Genomic DNA, 20,266 nt, shown 5'->3' with positions numbered 1-20,266 from the left:
TACTGACTGTATAGAGCTTCTTCATCTTTGTCTTCAGAGCACATAGTCAATCTGATTTCTGTGTTGGCCGTCTGGTGATGTCCATATGTAGAGCCGTCCCTTGGGTTGTTGGGAAAAAGTGTTTGCTATGACCATCGTATTCTCTTGACAAAATTCTATCAGCCTGTGCCCTGCTTCATTTTGTACTCCAAGGCCAAATTTGCCTGTTATTACGGTTATCTTTTGGCTTCCTACTTTAGCATTCCAATCCCCCATGATGATAAGGACATCATTTTTTGGTGTTAGTTCTATAAGGTGCTGTAGGGCTTCATAGAACCAGTCAATTTCATCCTCTTCAGCACCGGTGGTTGGGCATAGACTTGGATTACTGTGATATTGGTTTGCCTTGGATTCGAACTGAGGTCATTCTGTCATTTGGGGGATTGTATCCCAGTACTGTTTTTCTTACTCTTTTATTGACTATGAAGGCTACTCCATTTCTTCTGAGGGATTCTTGCCCGCAATAGTATACCTGATGGTCATCTGAATTAAATTCACCCACTCCTGTCCATTTTAGTTTGCTGATTCCTGAGATGTCGATGTTCAGTCTTGTCTTCTTTTGTTTGTCCACGTCCAGCTTTCCTTGATTCATGGATCTTACATTCCAGGTTCCTATGGAGAAAAAATCTTTACAGCATCGGACTTTTCTTTCACCACCAGATACATCCACAGCTGAGCGTCCTTTCAGCTTTGGCCCAGTCGCTTCATTCTTTCTGGTGCTAGTAGTACTAGCCCTCTGCTCTTCCCCAGTAGCATATTGGACGCCTTCCAACCTGAGGGGCTCATCTTCCAGCGTCATATCTTTTTTTCTTTTGGTACTGTCCATAGGGTTTTCATGGCAAAGATACTGGAGTGGGTTGCCATTTCCTTCTCCAGTGGATCACATTTTGTCAGAACTCTCTGCTATGACCTTTCCGTCTTGGGTGGCCCTGCACGGCATAGCTCATAGCTTCATTGAATTATGCAAGCCCCTTCGCCATGACAAGGCAGTACTGCATGAAGGGATATTTTATCTTACTTGACATATATTAGTCGTAAAAGCCCAAAATTTCCCATATGCTTTCATAGAATTTGTTTCCATGGTTAAGACATCAGGGTAGAAACCAGGAGACTCTTGAATTTTATTCCTTCCTTAGGCACAAAGGCAGCTGGGTGAGTCTTGGGCCAATCACTTTCTCTAAGCCCTATTGAAAGGATGCAATAGCAAACCATTCCTGAAAAACCTTGCCAAAAAAACTTAAGGAACTGTCCGAGCAGTCTCCAAGAATCAAATATTGAATGGAAGGGGAAAAAAACCCAGTCATCTGGTCATCCTCTTCTCTTTCCTTCCAGCTTTCCTAGCATCAGGCCTTTTCCAGAGTGTTATAGAATTAAAATGCACACAATATTTGCAGCCTAGCCTGTACACTATTCAAATAGTAAAAACGGCACTTCCTTTGAAGAAAATTATAAACATGTAGGGGGAGAAAAGCAAAGTACAGTGTAGTATTTTTCAGTTTTAAAATCTAGTAGGAGATTGTTATGTAAAACAACTTGATATTTTCTTTAAAATTCCGTTTTGGAGCTTGCTTGTGGGTCTTTCTGTACAGCTTACTGGGTTTTTAAGCACATACTTGAAAACGTCCAGGTAGCTTTGCCTTCTCACTTTGGGGTCAATAGATCTGAGCTCAGAACATGGGAACCCGGAGATTATCTGGAACCTAGAATCAGCATTGTAAGTTCCCTTTCCTTATTTTGCTGGCTAGGTCATAAGGAAAATGTATTATTTTTCAGGAGCTCAGAAGAGTCCACATAACGCAGGAGTCTTCAAACTTGGCCCTATTATGACTTGTGGACTTCAACTCCCAGAATTCCTCAGCCAGCAAAGCTGGCTGAGGAATTCTGGGAGTTGAAGTCCACAAGTCATAAAAGGGCCAAGTTTGAAGACCCCTGACATAACGTATGATGGCTCTTCTTCTATAAAAAAAAAAGACCCTTCCTGTCATCACAGCTTACAAAAACAGAAGCCTCCACCCCCCCCACTACCAAAACTCTTTAGCAAAGGCTCGTTAAACTTAGCGAGCTCAAACGCTCCTCCCTGCCCCCTTCTTCCGGTCAGAAGCCGGCTGAGCTTCTCTGCTTCCGGGACCTTACAACCGTGACTTGCCGGCACGGGCCGATGACGTCGAGGGGTCGCGGTGGGGTCACGGTGAGGTGACGTGTCCCTGTGGAAACAGAAGCCGGGAAGGTGCGCGCGCGCGCGCGCGGGGGGGGGGGAGGCGTGCGCTCTTGCACCAACGGGAACGGAGGAGAGCTAGAAGGGTCGTCGCGGGCTGCTTTCTCCATGGCGTCCGTTGTTCCTTCCAGCAACAGTAGCGCCGCTCTGCTTCACGGGCCGCTCTCCCGGGGCTGTGCTTCCTTTAGGGACCGTCTTTTCTGGGTGAGGCAAGGGAAGCGGGAGCGACCGAGAAGGGACCAAAGGGTCTTTGCTCTGGGAGGAGCGGGGTTGCCTGCCAAATACTACCCGCGGCTACGGGCGGCGAAGGACGAGAGGGGCGTGTTGAGGGGCCTGGCGAAGACAGCTGTTTGTCACGATAGTGAGCTGAAAACAACCCCGCTCTCGGCGAGGAAATAAGCCAAAGTCGAATTGGGCTGCTGGGGAGAAGACGGGGTTCTTTGTCTTCCGAAAGAAATAAGTCATTTTAAAAAACTGCCAGAACACATAGGTCAGGGGTAGGCAACCTCGGCTCTTTTATGACTCATGGACTTCAACTCCCAGAATTCCTGAGCCAGCTTGGCTGGCTCAGGAATTCTGGGAGTTGAAGTCCATGAGTCATAAAAGAGCCGAGGTTGCCTACCCCTGACATAGGTAGTAATTAAAAAAAAAAGACTGCCAGAACAAAAGGCTGGCTTCGTACTTGGACAGATTGTGCCACCAAGTCGCTTTCCGCTTCTAGCCACAACGCAGCCAGATGTCCTTTATACTTAAGGGATAGATTTGTGGCTGTGGGTGGCCCTGAGTAAATAGAAGTGCTAAGGAAATCAAGCAGAGGTGGGATTTTTTTTGGGGGGGGGGAGGGTGGGGGAAGAGTTTGTATCCTTCTTTGCTTATTTCCAAATGCTGAAGGGAGTCAAAGGTTGTTAGCTACTGTGGTGGCAGAAAAATAATTTACTTACTTACTTATTGATTTGATTTGATTTGATTTGATTTATATACCGCCCTTCTCCTGGAGGACTCAGGAGAATTTCTGTGCTGGTAATTTAGTTCTAATTTTTAATGTTGGTGGAAACTTGATATAATTGTAGCTTGACTTCAGATAACGAAAATGGAAACGCGTAACCATCTGGATCGGAAAATGTTTGTAGCATACAGTGTAGGAAGCTGTCAGAGAATGCAACCGTTTTTAAGAGTACACATATCCACCTGAAAGCATAGAATGTAAGCATGGGAAGTTCAGGAAAAAGTACTTTAAATTAGTTCCATCTGTGTTTTCTTAATTACGTTAGGTATAGCATTAACATTACTTAAAAGTAAATTTGTTTGGCTGCAGCAGTGTCTTATATTTCTGTTTTAGTCTTAAAACAGTGGTAAACTAATTAGCTGTGGTATTTTTAGTAGCATCTTATGGATCAAAAAGAAAATATTACAACAAATTTTTTTTGAAGATTGTGGATGGGGGAAATAAGGCAAACATGATGCGCTATGCTAAAAAAAACCTACTTACTAGATTACGTGCACATTTTAAAAACTTAGTGTATTATATAACAAAGATGAAACAATACATTCAAAATCTGTGAAGGGTTAGATTCTAAATGTGAATCATCAGGAATAAAAAAACTAGAATGTAATTGACCTTAAGTTGTTACCATTAGCTTCTGATCTTCTGACTATAATTAGAATAATAATAGTAAAGAATGTAAACAAGAATTGTTCTAAACAAATTCAGAGTAGGAGAAAATTCCTTGTGTTGCTTGTTGAAACTTGTTATTCAACAGAGCATTGTGAATACACTTGACTCTGGCTTTATGGCTTTGGGGAATAAGAACATAATGGAAAGTTATGGAATTAATTTGAGTGAACCTTCTTAAATGAAATGTTCATAGTAGTATCCTGTATTTCTAAATGCATATTTAAATTATTTTAAATGTAGAGACTTATCCCCCTTTTTTTAGCTGGTTTCAACACTACCTGAAAACATGCAGCCTGGCCCTGACTTCCATGGATTTCCTTGGGAGCCCATTATCATCACTGCCTTTGCTGGAATTGCTACACTTGCTATTTTCTTCTGGAGAACCTGTCTATCTGTAAGTAAATTTTCAGCACTGCCTGTTTATAAGTAAACTAAATTAAATAAGCAAACCTGGTATACTAACAATTAGAGTAGATAATTAACTTCAGCAGTGAATTATAAATCTTTGCATATCAGTTGATGCCTTGTTTTATCATTAGAAGCAAAGCATAAAATATATTCAAAATGTGCTGTTACTAAAATACTTAGGTCATCTTTTTCATTCATCTGAAAAATGTGTTGTTGATATTTGCCAGCTTTGGTGTTGTTGCTTTTATGATTAAGTTTGAAACAGTAATTAAGCATATTTAATTCATTCATTTTTTATAATTTGGGCATTGGTCTGAATTTTCAGGATAAACTGATTTGGGTGAGTGTATTATCTGTGGAAACCAATTGTTGTAAGGAAGAGAACAATAACATTGAGGTTGTAAAATCATAACAGTAAATCATGGCTATTTATAAGACATATTGATGTGAAAGAGGATATCGGTATGCATGCTGCTATTAAAGTCAGCTTGAAATTACGATATAGGCAGTGACAAATGATTTGATAGGCAACAAAATTTGGGCAATCATTTAATCTTTATCTTGTTTATTATATCATGTGGACAATTCTCTAATTAAGCTTTGAAATTCTTTGTGTATGTGAAGAATTGTTGACTGAATTGTTTCTATATAAGAATTGAGTAATCAAACCTGTGACTTGTTTTTCTAGTAAGACATTGAACTTGAAACTAATTAGAATCAGCTTAGATGTGTTATGTCACTTGATGCTTGTGCTGGAAGCAGTTTATTTGAACTTGTCTTGGAAGCAGTATATTTGGTCAGCACTTGATTTTTATTGTTGAAATTCTATTAATAAAATGACTATTTTTATAACATTTTTATTCTTTTTATTCCTTGTAGGTTAAGAGTAGAATGTATCAAGGTAAAAAAAATTGCCCTTAAAAATTGTACTGTGACTAATTTGGGGGGCGGCGGGAATTGCTTGCTTAATATAAGTATGTGCTCTTATAAGTAATAGAATATGCCGTGCTGTCATGTGTACTTAATGCTATTTGGGCACGATGAGCTTCTGTTTCAATGTTGTGGGTCAATGACAGAGAAAATTTAGGATTTCAAAACATCTTAACTCTTTCTCAATTCTCTATTTCTCAAATAGCACTGTCCTGTTTATTTGAGTTATATTGGCTTTCTGCACTGTATTAATATCACTTGGGGAAAACACTTTTTCTTCTGTAGAGTTTTTGGACAGCTGAGCTGAGAATAGGAGACTTAAGAAACATTAATGTAATTTCAGCATTTTGACTACTGAATATTATTTCCAAAATTCCATTTTTTCCTCTCTGCCTCAGTCTTTCCAAATAAATTCCTAAATACACTGTCTTCACTACCTCACTATAATTTTGGCCAATTTGTTCTCACAGTGAGAAGTACCTTCCTTTTGACTCTGAAAGAAAGCCATAACAGGAATGTTTATCAGTTTGAAACATTACTGTATTATAAACTTGTAGAATTTTCCCCGTCAGTATTTTTCATCTAAAAATGCCAAACAGATTTGTACATTTAAATGATATGCTCCATAGTGGAAAATTGCCTGTTGTTTTCCAGTGATGAAATTAATGCTGTGGGAGAGGAGTACACGGGAAATTCATTGGTCAGCTTTTGTGGTATTACAGCAAATATTCCAGTTCTGCAACAAACTGTTCCACATTTGTCTTTTTTTTTCTTAGTGACAGAAGCACAGCTAGCAGAAAAAATTAAGACTCTTCTGAAAGAAAAGACAGAAATATTAGAAAAGTTGTCAGAATATGATCAAAAGGTATGTATGCATTCATATCTTTGAATTGTGACATGAGACAAATATCTGGAATAAGTATAAATGTCTTTCTGTGTGAATTTATTTATTTTGATTAATCTAAAATTTATCATAATTTGTAATACTGAGCAGGTAAGTAAACTGTCCTAAAAACCTTAAAAGTTAAAAGAATAAAATAAAAATAGTAGAGACTGTCAAGTAACAAGGAAAACTTGGGATTATAGGCAATTATTTGTTATTTACTACATTATTTTCCCATTGTGATTAGATAAAGGAAAGGGTAAAAGAAGCTGTGGAGGAAGGCCAGAAAGAAAATACAAGTCTTGCAGAGGAAATTGCAAAGCTTAAGGTATGTAGGATTGATGATTTTTGTTGTATGTGCAATGTGAATGTTGTATGTGCAATGTGAATTGGAATTCAGTTCAGTTCAATTGATATCACATATGTTACAGGACACAAATAACTTTCTGGATAACAGAATGAAAAATGTAAACACCATGCTAGAAGAGGAGAAAAAACACAGTTTGAAGAAACAGAAAGAAGTAAGTAATTTATTTGCCACAGAGAGTTTAATCAGTCTTGGAATCCATTAGGAAGAATAATATCCCAACTCTTATTTTTGCTCCTGCTTCTACTCTATCCTGAGATCTAATATTCACATATTTACTCAATTCATATATATATTATTGTAGTTACCGTATACTGATTTTACAATCTGCTTTTGTACTGTGGTATATTCTTTTGAGGATAACATAATTTTCTAGACATTTCTTTTTCTTTGCAGATTATTGATTTGTTATAAGAATATCATATACATTTTGTTAAAGCATAATATATATTATGTTTACATACTGTATTTTAATATGCAAAGTGTTTGTTGGAATTTATATAATAGTCCTGTCAAGTAGGCAGTATTATTTCTGCTTGGCAGGTGCTGTGAGAAAGAGTAAGAAAACAGGGCCATTCTTGTTTGAAGCTATTGCTAGTAAAAAAATAATACAAGTAGTGCTCAACTTGCAACAGTTTGTTTATTGACCATTCAAAGTTACAACGGCACTGAAAAATGTGACTTATGACCATTTTTCACAGTTACGTCTTTTGAAGCATCCCCATGATCATGTGATCAAAATTCAGTTGCTTGGCAACTGGTTCATGACCTTTATGATCTTTGCTGTGTCCCAAGCTTACTGTATGTGATCACCTTTTGTGACCTTCTCACAAGCAAAGTCAATGGGGAAGCCAATTCACTACACAACTGGGTTACTAACTTTATCAATTGCAGTGATTTGCTTAACAACTGTGGCAAGAAAGGTTGTAAAATGGGGCAAAACTCACTTAACAAATGTCTCAACAGCAGAAATTTTGGGCTCAATTGTGGTCATAAGTTGGAGACTGCCCGTATCCAATGCTCTATATTAACTATGTTATCATTTTTTACACTGAAACTAGTCAGTTCTTAGGCATATCTAAGAGCCTTTCTAAACCTTTCGTTGAGGAATTAAGGATGCTCTTTCTAAAATGATCTATATTGGGGATTTATAACCATTTTGATTTTCTGATTTAATCTAATAAATAATTGGGAATTTGGCTGATATTAATCTAAAAGATTGCTTAACTCTTCCCAAAAATATGTGCACAAAAACAAATCTGTTATTGCAATAACTGAATTTGACTTTATGTACAATCTACATAATAGTTTTTTTATTTCTATTTGCATAGATTATGGAAGCACATAAGTCTTTGGAGAAACTCCAAGAAGTCATTACTTTGCATTCTGTAGAGCTCTCTGAGGTAAAGCATCTGGATCTTTAACTTAAAGCAGCTTTTATGACTATTAAAAACAATATCTATAAACTTAAGGTTTGGGCAGATAAAATTCTTGCATAATCAGTGCTTGGTAATATGATTTTTAAAAAAAGATTTGTATCACAGATGTGCAATTATTGATACAGGTTCAGATAGCTCTTAATGAAGCTAAATTAAGTGAAGAAAAGGTGAAGTCTGAACTGCATCGCATGCAAGAAGAAAATATGAGGCTGAAGAAGAGTAAGGAGCAAGTGAGTTGTGCTTACCCAATTATTCCTAATAAATTACCTTTTTGAATATTCTAGCCTGTGTGTTAGGTTTGCTGAAGACTTGAATGTTATATATTTCATTGAGGACACCAGTATTGCCATAAGGCAATTAAGAAAAGGTGAGCCTAGGATGGTAATTTAAGACATGTTGAGGAAGCAAACTATTGGATATACAAAAATGCTGTACAGACATTATGTCCAAGTAACTAAAGGCTACTGCAGTTCAGGGCAGGCCTCTATGGAGAATTGCAGTTAAAGGAAGACATGGTTTTCTAATGCCAGCTTGATATTTCTTTGGAATTATACTTTAAGAATGCTTTTGCCGCTAAACACTCTAACTGGCCATTATATCCATTATTTTCCTCTGCTTAGTTTATTGTATGGTATATTGTTTATACTCACAAATGTTAAACAAATGCACATGAGTGTATGCACACCCTTAAATACGAGTGAAAGAAAAGCATTTCAAATCTGATCTTCATTTTAAACCATGTGAATATTTAGATGCCTGCAGTAGTTCACCGAGCACTTCATGTGAACCATGTAGGATTGTTTTGAAAGATACATTTTGATAAATTTTAACTTATTTTTTTAGCTGCTGCAAGAAGCAGAGGGCTGGAGCGAAAGGCACGCTGAGCTCAGTGAACAGATAAAATTATATCAGAAGTCTCAGAAAGACACTGAAGAAGCACTTGCCTATAAAGAAAATGAAAATGAGGTAAATTCAGTTTAGCTATCCAGTAGTTTATTCCATGGTTGCATCATTATATTGCTGTATCAATATTCTATTTCTTTTGGTTTTTTCCCTGCTGCTTTAGGTTTTGACAAACTGTGTTATGCAGCTGAAGCAACTTGATGCAGATTGTGAGTTGGAAGATAAGAAACAGGAAGGAAATGATCTGGCCAATGGAGAGATCTCAGGTACCTAAAACTCAGAAGACAGATTTCTTGTATGGTACTAACACAAAGGCCAATTTTGAACAATAGTTGAGCAATAGTTAAAGTAATAGTGGAGCCTACCACTGTATGAACAAATCTTATATTAATTATAGTGATTTTATTTAAAGGGAAAAACTTGTTCTGTCTCTCAAAACAATATAATTTCTGCCTTGACTTGAGTTCCTTACACTAACTGGCTCTGATAATCATCATTCCACTTTATGTGATATGTCTGTTGGAGCAAAATAACAAGTTGGTTCAAAATAATGTTATAAGTTGTTAAACAACTATTTTTCTCTTTGACAGATATGACTGTAGAAATGATGGCTCTTGGGTAGGAGCATGGCTTGTTCTCAGAATTCCAGATTTCCCTACCATCCCCAAAAGAATGAGGACCCAAATAGAGAGCATGTTGTATTAGCAATAGCACTTAGATTATATCATATACTTTATTATATATTTAGTGTTTTTATTATACTTTACTACCGTGGTCATAAGAACCTTTGGCGGGGGCTATAAAGATAAAAGCAAAATGATCATAAAACCACTAATAATGAATTATTAGATAAGCGCACTTCTTACATTCTAGTTTGCAATGTAATTCACAAGATAACTAGCTGAATTTTTAATTTTACCTTTGTATTTAAAAAGCAACATGGTGGCTGGGTTAATTGATAATTCAATAACATACAAAAGTCTTTAGTACAATTCTCAAGTTACCACATGAAATAATTCCTCCCTTTTTCCCTTAATATCTACTGTCTCATATTTAAACTGATACTGTTCTTATTATATCAATTAAGTAAAGATAGCATTGTTACATTTATCAATAAATTTTTAGCTTACACATATAATAACAACAACAACAATATAAGTTGGAAGGGACCTTGGAGGTCATCTAGTCCAACCCCCTGCTCAGGCAGGAAACCCTATACCATTTCAGTCTCATGGCTGTCCAGTCTCTTCTTAAAAACTTCCAGTGTTGGAGCATTCACCACTTCTGGAGGCAGGTTGTTCCATTGGTTAGGCAGGTTGTTCCACTGGTTGCAGGTTAGTTTATCCTAGTTACTTTGACGTTCAATCTTTATAGACAATGTCCTATAATTAGTTTTTCCCAATTTTTAGTTTCCCATCAATATTTAAATTTAACATTTGATATTTATAATTTCCAAGTTTTAAGTAACCAGTTTTCTTTATCACAATTCATAACAAAGTCTAATATTCAAAATATACATCTTATCCATTTGAATATATTCTATTTCCCACCATCTTACATCATCTAGTTAATAATACAGTATAACATCCTTATTTTCAACTAATTTCCAAATGTCTTAAATTTAATGACCAAAACCTCCCCTATTTCAACATCAAATATTTCCCCTTTTTCCCTTATCTACTGTCTCATTTTTAAGCTAATACAGTTCTTATTATATTAACTAAGTAAAAACATGTTTATTACATTTATCAAACAATTTTTAGCTTATACATATCTTAATTACTTTTGCATTCAGTCTTTATAAACAATATCCTATTTATTTGTTTTCCCCAATTTTTAATTTCCCATCAATATTCAAGTTTAACATTTAATATTTATACTTCCAAATTTTAAATGACCAAAATTTTCTTTACCTCAATTCATGACAAAATCTGGTATTCAAAATACACATCTTGTCTATTTGAATATATGCTGTTTTAATTAGTAATATAAAATCCTCTAATAAATCAAAAACAATAATTTTCTTCAGCCTTATTCTGGCTTTCTTCCTTAGCCAGCTTGCCTTCCATGTCAATGCTTTTAAGTCATCAAATAGATCTCCCTCTGTTGTTATATATATTATTTGAAGTAAAAGAGACCATCAGTCGCCATTTTTTTGGAAGGGCTAGCGAATCATCTCTCTATTATTCCAGATCTCCATAGTTCTCCTCATATGTCTGTCTTCCCTTCGGTCTGTTCTTCTTCTTGGTCCTCAGGTTTCTTCTGGTTTATATAGAAAGTCTTTTCCATTTTCAATGTTGTCAGTCCCTTTCCTAAATTTTCCATTGACTCTATTTGTTCGTCAGTTGAATCCTCTATCATAGTATTTAATTGTTCTAGTTCTTCTGTTATGTTCTGCGTAGTTGATTCTTTAATTGTAGTTAAAGTTTGAGTTCGTATATCTAGGCTGACATCTTGTTCTTTTCTGTAGCATCGTATTTCATCACAAGCTGAAAGAATGGTTTCATGTATTGCTTTCAACATAAAAAGAATCTGTTCCATCCATATCCATAGCTGAATTTCTATTGCCATAACCCTTTCTTACCTTAGTAGAAATGTTTAATTTGTATGATGATTGTGTGTGTGTGTGTTTGTGTGTGAGTGAGATGTGTATATGTGTATATAAATATATGTATATAAAATAAATTGGCTCAAAATGAAACTTTTATGAGAAATTATCTGTGAGCTCTCTTTTGAAAATATTATTTGCATGTTAAACACAATGAAATAATGTCTTTCTTTCCTTAGATTCCAGGAATGAAAAGATGAAGGCTCAAATTAAACAAATGATGGATGTTTCAAGGGTATACAACACATTGATTTACCTAATCAATATGACCCATGTTTATATTATAGCATAGTTCATCACTTGCTATTCACTAATCTTTTGCAGGTTAAAACAACATTATCTATCATTGAAGAAGAAAGAGATAACTTACGTTCCAAACTAAATGATGAAGTAGCAGCAAGACATGAATTAGAAGGTGTGTTCAGCAAATAAGAGTTTAAAATTATCATTTTAAATCAAGTATTATGCTTCATTCTGGAGACAAACAATGTCTATCCTGATTTTAGATTTTGATTTTACGTCTTAGCAATTCATAATATTTTGTGACAATAGAAGTTATAGCTTGTAGGTTAGCTATCTCTTAGCCTTGACTTCATATCCAGTAACCCAGAAAAATGCAGTTCTTACCGGAGAGCAGTTCCGAGTGAGCCTTGATTATTTGTTTCAGGTCCTGCATTTTGATTCCACAGAGGGAGTGCAAAACGTAGGGAGGAAACAGATTGTCTACCCACTTTTTTTCAAATTCTCAGGTTTTCAAGTATGCCCTGCCTGCTATCCTGAAACTAGAATGTATTCTGTGCTTTTGAGCCAGTTTTTAACTCCTGGCAACTGCCTAGACTAGTTTCTGCAGTTTTCTTGGCAAGGTTTTTCAGAAGTGGTTTGCCATTTCCTCCTTCCTAAAACTGAGAGGAGTAATTGGCCCAAGGTCACCCAGTTGGCTTTGTGCCTGAGGCAGGATTGGAATTCAACCTATTTCTAGCCTTATACCTTAATCACTATGCCAAACTGGTTCTTCAACAAGAATATGGGCCTAGTAAAAAGAAGGACTGTGCATAAGTCAATTTTATATTTTTTGTCTACTTTTAAGATGTGCATATGTATATATTGACTAATATAAGCCTCATGTTGCCTCTCTGCTCTCTTCCTCATTTCCCTGATCCATACTTTACTTCTGAGGACTGCTATCTTTTTTAAAAAAAAAATCTGCTCCTAAATGGCTTCATTCTCCGAGTAATATTTTGTGTTGCTACATCAGTCCACATAAGAAGTGTTAAAAGCATACAAAGAATGAAGTAATACTATTCAATTTATTTTATTGCAGAGCAAATCAAGAAGCTGGAGCATGATTCATGTTCCACACAGACAGTAAAATCTCAGCTGGAAAGTGAGTGTAAAATGCTCCACCAGAAAGTAGAGATTCTCAATGAACTTTATCAGCAGAAAGAAATGGCACTTCAAAAGTAAGTATTTTTAAATCACCATAGGGTCTATAATATAATATAATTAAGCTATAATATAATGCAATCAATCTAGCGGTCAACTCCTAGCCTCGTGGGTACAGCAATTTTCAACTGGTGGCATGAGTGATAATGTTAAGGCGTACCTGCTAGCAGTCCTGGAAAAATGGAGGAAACCTCACATGGCAATTGTTAAGAAAGCAAGCACACTCTCCAGTCCCGGTCATCATATGTAAATATTTACTTATCCATTGAAAAGCTATTTTATGTATGGCATCCTGCAGGATAAACAGTTTATAAAATTAATACATTCAGTAGAACGCTTACATATTCATGTTACAAAAGGAGAGTGTTTTTTTTTAATCCCATTTATATCCCGCCCTTGTCCGAAGATTCAGGGCGGTTTACAATCTAAAGCACAAATCAATGTGCTTAGCAATAGCCTTCATTCTATGTATATACCTGCTTATTATTAGGGCTTTCGCCGCCGCCCCCCCCAGCAGCATTATTACAAAGTCAGCTTATTGCCCCCAACAATCTGGGTCCTCATTTTACCTACCTCGGAAGGATGGAAGGCTGAGTCAACCTTGAGCCTGGTGGGATGCTAACCTGCACTAATTGCAGGCAGCTGGTGTTACTTAAGGAGGCATTAGCCCACTGCTCCACCAAGGCAGTATCATGAGAAAGGAAACCTAATGAAGTAGTAAGAATTGCTAGGTGTGCCTTCAAGATGTTTCATTAGGGAAATCGTATCCTGTATATGAAACCCTCTGGCGTCTCAGGGGGTTGGGAGTGGGAGGCACCGTTTTACGGTGGTTCTCCTCCTACCTCCAGGGCCGCTCGCAGTCGGTGTTGACGGGAGGGCAGAGATCCGCCCCGAGGCCTCTTATTTGTGGAGTCCCTCGGGTCGGTTCTCTCGCCTCTCCTGTTCAACATCTATATGAAGCCGCTGGGCGAGATCATTCGTGGTTTCGGGGTGGGGTATCATCAGTACGCTGATGATACCCAACTTTTTCTTTCCACCCCGAACCAACCCAGTGATGCCCTCGCCGTGATGTCCCGGTGCCTGGAGGCGGTTCAGGTCTGGATGGGGAGAAACAGGCTTCGTCTCAATCCCGCCAAGACTGAGTGGCTGTGCATATCGGCATATCGGGCTAACCAGACTATTCCACCTCTAACGATGGGGGGTGAGGTGTTACCCCCCGTTGATAGGGCTCGCAACTTGGGCGTCCTCCTGGATTCACGACTCAATTTTGAAGACCACATAGGAGCCGTGACCAGGGGGGCTTTTGCACAGGTTCGCCTGGTGCGCCAGTTGCGTCCCTATCTGGACCGAGACGCCCTACGTACAGGTACTCATGCGCTCGTGACCTCCCGTTTGGACTACTGTAACGCTCTCTACATGGGGCTGCCCTTGAAGACCACTCGGAGGCTTCAACTGGTGCAGAATGCGGCCGCGCGAGTTGTAATGGGGGTCTCCCGATACTCCCATGTAACACCTCTACTCCGCGAGCTGCATTGGCTTCCGGTTGCCCTCCGGGTGAAATTCAAGGTGCTGGTTATCACCTATAAAGCCCTACATGGCCTGGGTCCGGGGTATTTGAGGGAACACCTGCTGCCGGCATCAAATACCCTTCGCCCAGTGTGCTCCCACAGGGAGGGTCTGCTCAGGGTCCCACCGGTAAGAGATTGCCGGCGGGTGACACCCAGGGATAGGGCCTTCTCAGTGGGGGCGCCTGCCCTCTGGAACCAGCTGCCAGTGGAGCTGAGGACTGCCCCCGACCTCCGGTCATTCCGCCGGGGCCTGAAGACCTGGCTCTTCGAGCTCTCGGGCCCAGGCTGAGGAGTAATTTATTTTAATCGGGGTTTTAATTGCACAGGGTTAGTTTAATCTTTTTTAAATGGGTTTTAACTTTTGTATTGCTGGTTTTTAACTCCCTGTAAACCGCCCTGAGTCCTCAGGGAAAGGGCGGTATATAAATGTAATAAAATAAATAAATAAATAAATAACCCAAAATTTGTCCATACCTTTATTGCATTTAAACAGGGTTGGGTTTTTTGGCTAGTGGGTTTCTTTAAGCACTGTGCTGTTACCATTTCTTCAGTGACAATCACAGCTCTGAAGTTTTGTTACAGAAGTTTCAGTTTTCTAAAGTAAGATGAGGTGTTTTCTTAAGGGATGTATTGGCATTTTAAATGAGCTTGTCTTTGCTGGTTTCTCATGCTGATGTCCTTTTGCTGGAAAGTAAAGTGCCAGCATATTTGATAATACTAAATGGAGAAGGGCACGCTCTTACTCCTTCCTTAACAAGAGGCAGTGCTCTTGTATCTTTCTTCAAGATTACTTCGACTGTCTTCCTACCACCTCTCTTCTGATTACTTGCTTTTTGGTATTAGCAGTTGAACGTAACTTGATGGTGCTTCATTATGCCACTTTTTATTTTGTCCTAGGAAATTGACACAAGAGGAGTATGAACGTCAAGAGAAAGAGCAGAAGCTCTCTGCTGCAGATGAAAAGGCAGTCCTGGCTATTGAAGAAGTGAAAGTCTACAAGTAATTCTCATATATAAATAGTCGACTTTTGATTTTGAGGGAAAGCATTGTGATTAGAAAGAACTTTTCATCTTCTTTAACAGGCAGAGAATTCAGGAAATGGAGGAAGAATTGCAAAAAACAGAGCGGTCTTATAAAAATCAGGTCTGGAGCTATTTCAAGACATTCTGAAAAAGAAAACTTTGGAATATAAGGTGAACTGCAAATTAAAACATTTTTTTCTTTCATATTTTAAGATTGCTGCTCATGAGAAGAAGGCCCATGACAATTGGGTAAGGCTATGTTTTCTTTTAAGAACAGCATTTCAGCTTTGAATATTTTGTTGCATTACACTTAATTTACTATAGCCTCTTGATATTCCTGGAAGCTGTTCTAGTAGGCTTTGATTTCAAGCGATATTTGACTAACAGTTTCTGATTTATGTACTTCTATCTTTTTTTTGCAGCTCATAGCACGTTCTGCAGAGAGGGCATTAGTTGAAGAAAAAAGGGAATCTGCCAGCTTGAGACAAAAGTACGCATGTTTTATACATGTGATCACTATTTCTAAGAGACAACATTAAGAAAGAGTTATTTTTTAAGCGGCTGGATTGCATTAATAATGTTCTTTTTTCTTATTAGAATCATAGAAGTGAATCAAAAACTAGCTTCCCTTCAGAGACCAATAATTGTGAAACCAACTGCAGGCCGGCCAGACCATCAGACTTTACCTCGCAGAGGTATAGTTGTTTCCCATGTCTTTAAACTTACCATTTCAGAAGAGGAAATAGATACTTTGCCATATTTCCTGTGTATTATTTCTATTTCATAACAGGTCCATTAAGTCAAGATGGATCTTTTGGCCCCTCGCCTGTGAGTGGGGGAGCTCCTTCCCCACCACTGATGATGGAACCACCTGGACGACCTCATTCTGCCAACCCAAGAGATGGATCAAGAGGTGAACTTAGTAAGCAGTCTTTTTTTTAATAATTATTCTGCAGCAAGAAATTGATACTTTTCTATCTTTTAAACTAACATACATAATTTAATATTTACTGTTTATATATTTATCTTTTTACTATTAGTAAGTAGCCCAGAGTTGCCTTATCATTGAGATGGACAGAATTTAAAAGTAATAAATAAATAAATAAAGGAATTTTCTGGGTTAAGTATAGCACAGGTAGTCTTCATTGTAAAACTGCCACTGGGACAGACAACTCACTCATTAAGTGACATAGTAAGTGGAAAAATTACATGCCTGCGACTGTGTTTACAATTTTATTTCAGCTTTCCTTTGTGGCATCAGAAGGATATGACCCTAAGCAGCTGGGTGAGCTCAATTGGCAGGGAAGGTTTCTGAAACTTAACTCATGAAAAAATCTTATACTTCTTCTCTCCCACTCCCTCGCCCTTTGGAATGCTCCCCCAGAAGAAAATCGTATTTATATTCATTGGAGAGGAAGGGATTACCACAAAATAAGCAGCACACACAGGGGAATACACATTGAAAAGAATGCACTACTGTGTTTTTCCGGAAATAAGACCTATCCTGAAAATAAGCCCCAGCTTGATTTTTACACGTGCGCCTAATATAAGCCCTACCCCAGAAATAAGCCCTAGTTTTGGGGTGAGGCAGACATGTAAAAATCAAGCTGGGATGCGGGGGTGGAGCTGCCCACGTGCCCTGCACCTGCTTACCTTAGGACCGTGGTAGCCAGGTCTCCCACGCCCAACACTTGTGCCACTGCCTGAGTTCTGCGGCCGCTTGTGGCCAAATGCCACTTGGCATATCGCACCACTGCCACCACTTGCTGCAGGAGACAGTAAGGCTCATTGCACTGCTGCTGCCACTCGCAACTAGAAGCCGCACAATGTGTCATGCTGATTGCACCGCTGCTGCTGCTCACAGCTGAAGTCTGCAAGGCTCATTGCGCTGATCTCCCTGCCGCCGCCGCCGCTCACAGCTGAAGGCTATGAGATCTGTCGTACCGATCACGCCGCTGCCACTGCTCGCAGAAGGAGGCCCCACGGTTATCGTGCCGATTGCATGCCAGTGCCATCGATCGCAGCAGCTGCGCAATTGGCATGCTGAGCCTTGTGGCTCCCTGCCGCAAGTGGTGCCAGCGGCACTATCAGCACAATGAGCCACGTGGCTTCCTTTGAGAGGCGGCTGGTACACAGTGTGCCACGTGGCGTGGGAATGCAAGCAGCCACAGAAGAACTCAGACAGTGGTGCAAGAAATATCTGGGCATGGGAGGCCTGGCTGTGGCAGTCCTAAGGTAAGCAGGTAAGACATTCCCCGAAAATGAGACTTGGTGGCTCTTGGAGGCCCAAAAAAATATATTTTCAGGGAAACACGGGTAGTGCCAAATGTTTGCTTATCATGCAGACCAAGATAATATGCACATTGGTCACAAAGTTACTTTTCATCACTGTCGTAACCGTGAACAGTCACTAAATGAGGACTACAACATGAAAGTGGACTGTCACTTGCACAGTGGGATTTGCTTTTTTTTTCCTTTTCCCTTTATTCCTCTTGAGGATATCCCCACTCATTTGAAATAGTCGTGGGGAATTTTGGTAGAAACAAACCTTGCTCCACTAATGATATTTGTTCAGTTGGATAGACCTGGTTAATATTTCTCTCATTTCTATTACTGTCGCTCTCCATTATGTTAACATCACCTTTGTATCTTGGAGGAGCTCATATCTGGTTAACCTTCTGCACTTCAGTTACTAAAGATTGCACTTTGGCAATATCTATTTTACACCATCATCTTAATCACCTGAAAAATATTAAACATTCTTCCCAGTAATCAAAAAGCTGCTCACCTTTGGCTTAGCACAACATATGGATCTACCCAGTGGTGGGATTCAAATACGTGAACAACCGGTTCTCTGTGTGGATGCCGCTTCTGGAAGTCCATTCTGGGCCTGGGCAACAAAAAAATTAGCTACCGGTTCTGTCAAAGTGATGCGAACTGGCTGAATCTCACCACTGGATCTGCCCAGTATGGCAGATGCTTTTCTTGAATTGTTAAATCCACTAACTAAATCAAGTGGTTCTTATATTTCTACCTCGTGTTAAGTCAAGATGAGAACTGGGTAGGAGATACTTGGAATCATTACAACTTAAAAAAAACAAGCATGATAATTTTTTATTTGAATTTGTGTGAGAAAGAAATTTGCCTACGAGTCTTCCAATGCTAAATCATAAAAGACCTTTACAGGAATACTTGGCTAAACCCTATATGTGAAGCTTCCTGCCACAAAGTTTAGATTATTTCTCTATCATACTGTTGATTAACTTACTGATTTTTAGTTCAGATCTTTTGGTTTTTGTTGCTAAACTTCATCAAGCAATTATGTACTAGTGATGAATTCCTTTTATAACACCTGTCGTATGTTTTAATTTGAATATCTCATGCATGAAAGGAAAAATACACATTTCTGTATATTTACTTAAATGTATATTCTACATTTTCTTTTCGAACTCAACTAATGCATAATGCTGTCTTTTTTTCATAAAGCAATCTTATAAGATGGTTTGGACAGAAAGATGATTAGCATAAAATCACTGCATTTTCAGAACTCATCTTGAATTCAAGCCTAATCTTTTCAATCCTAGACTAATACTTACTTCCTAAGCCACACTAGTTTAAAAATATATGTATCACTTTTTATAAGGCAGGTATAAGATATAAAGAAATGTAGAGTGGCCTCGTGGTGTTTTCCAGGTTGTTTTGGACACCCTTTGTTACTTCTATCAGTTCAGTTAATGTGAAGAATAGTCAGAACTGGGAGGTTTTTGTCTAAAGTATCTACAGGGCACTGTATTGCATAGCCGTTAATTGGCGACATAATAGCAAACTGCATTGTAATCCTTCAGACACTATGACTGATGGCCCTCCAGTCCAAAAAAGGCATTCTGAGCAATCAGGAAGGATATCTGCTCCAGGTAAGAATGGCAAGAGATTCCATCTACATTTTGAAAATGTAGCATCTTTTTTCAAGCAGTATTAAATGTGTCATTTTTCCCCCCTCCTTCCAGACCTTGGTCCTCCTGTAACAACACTGATCAACTGTGGGCCAAGAACATCTTCTCCTTCAACTGCAGTTCTTGATGGAATAGTAAGTGGGTAGTTGCTATTTCTTTGGGTGAAATGACATACTATACAGAATCTTTGTTTTGTTACCTTATATGTGCCATATCATCCCTTACTTATGTAACAATTTCTATTTGTCTGTCACTCATCTTTATATTGCTGGGTGGGAAAAAGCAAAATCTTACCAAAGAGCTTGAAGTCCCCCATGTTTCTGCTGCCCCACCTTCCTCCGGTGAAGCAACTGCAGTGAGTACCAAGAGGCTGGGAATGGTGCCTTTCTCCTGCATTTGATGGGGAGGATGTGAAAAGCATGGTGCTTCATGACTCGGCATGAGAGATGCGGTGCAGAACTCACTCTGGGTTGCAGTTCTTTCTCTTGGTTTTGCATTTTGTTAAAGCTACATGCATTGTAATAGCATTTGGGAAAACCATATTTTAGTTGCTTTAAGGAAAACATAATCCCATTGCTTCATAAATGGTGGCGCTTGACACTTAAGGCTTTTCTAACCCCTGAGGTCCTCTGATCATTTTCTTCTGTAGATGGGGTGGGATATGCTGGTATTATAAAGGAATGCACTTAGAAGAGTGTCTAGTTCAGATCTGGGTGGCCATTTTGAGAATGCTTTTATAGGATAATACCTCTGATGCCTGAAGACGGAAATATTCTTGAAAAAAGAAAATTTCCATAAAACACAGCTAAATTT

At 38.6% G+C, this 20,266-nt stretch overlaps 1 protein-coding gene across 2 annotated transcripts in view; it reads left to right on the top strand.

Moving 5' to 3' along the window:
• MIA3 (MIA SH3 domain ER export factor 3) overlaps positions 1 to 20,266 on the top strand; it is a 42,299-nt gene that overhangs the window by 15,749 nt on the left and 6,284 nt on the right. Inside the window, exons 7-26 of one of the 2 annotated variants that reach the window (XM_083355913.1) lie at positions 4,192 to 4,323; positions 5,217 to 5,238; positions 6,044 to 6,132; positions 6,398 to 6,478; positions 6,582 to 6,671; positions 7,849 to 7,920; positions 8,082 to 8,186; positions 8,800 to 8,922; positions 9,023 to 9,125; positions 11,647 to 11,702; positions 11,792 to 11,882; positions 12,789 to 12,927; positions 15,376 to 15,477; positions 15,561 to 15,621; positions 15,714 to 15,749; positions 15,923 to 15,990; positions 16,098 to 16,195; positions 16,291 to 16,413; positions 19,346 to 19,414; positions 19,508 to 19,587. In XM_083355913.1, the coding sequence (XP_083212039.1) occupies positions 4,192 to 4,323; positions 5,217 to 5,238; positions 6,044 to 6,132; positions 6,398 to 6,478; positions 6,582 to 6,671; positions 7,849 to 7,920; positions 8,082 to 8,186; positions 8,800 to 8,922; positions 9,023 to 9,125; positions 11,647 to 11,702; positions 11,792 to 11,882; positions 12,789 to 12,927; positions 15,376 to 15,477; positions 15,561 to 15,621; positions 15,714 to 15,749; positions 15,923 to 15,990; positions 16,098 to 16,195; positions 16,291 to 16,413; positions 19,346 to 19,414; positions 19,508 to 19,587 (1,740 nt within the window). Of the gene's footprint in view, positions 1 to 4,191; positions 4,324 to 5,216; positions 5,239 to 6,043; positions 6,133 to 6,397; positions 6,479 to 6,581; positions 6,672 to 7,848; positions 7,921 to 8,081; positions 8,187 to 8,799; positions 8,923 to 9,022; positions 9,126 to 11,646; positions 11,703 to 11,791; positions 11,883 to 12,788; positions 12,928 to 15,375; positions 15,478 to 15,560; positions 15,622 to 15,713; positions 15,750 to 15,922; positions 15,991 to 16,097; positions 16,196 to 16,290; positions 16,423 to 19,345; positions 19,415 to 19,507; positions 19,588 to 20,266 lie in introns of both variants that reach the window. The other variant, XM_083355912.1, reaches the window with a different exon arrangement.

Source organism: Vipera ursinii (genome assembly GCF_947247035.1).
Source record: "Vipera ursinii genome assembly, chromosome: 1".
Classification (NCBI taxonomy): domain Eukaryota; kingdom Metazoa; phylum Chordata; class Lepidosauria; order Squamata; family Viperidae; genus Vipera; species Vipera ursinii.
Note: the sequence above shows the minus strand (reverse complement) of the source record. Positions and strands in the feature narration are given on the sequence as shown.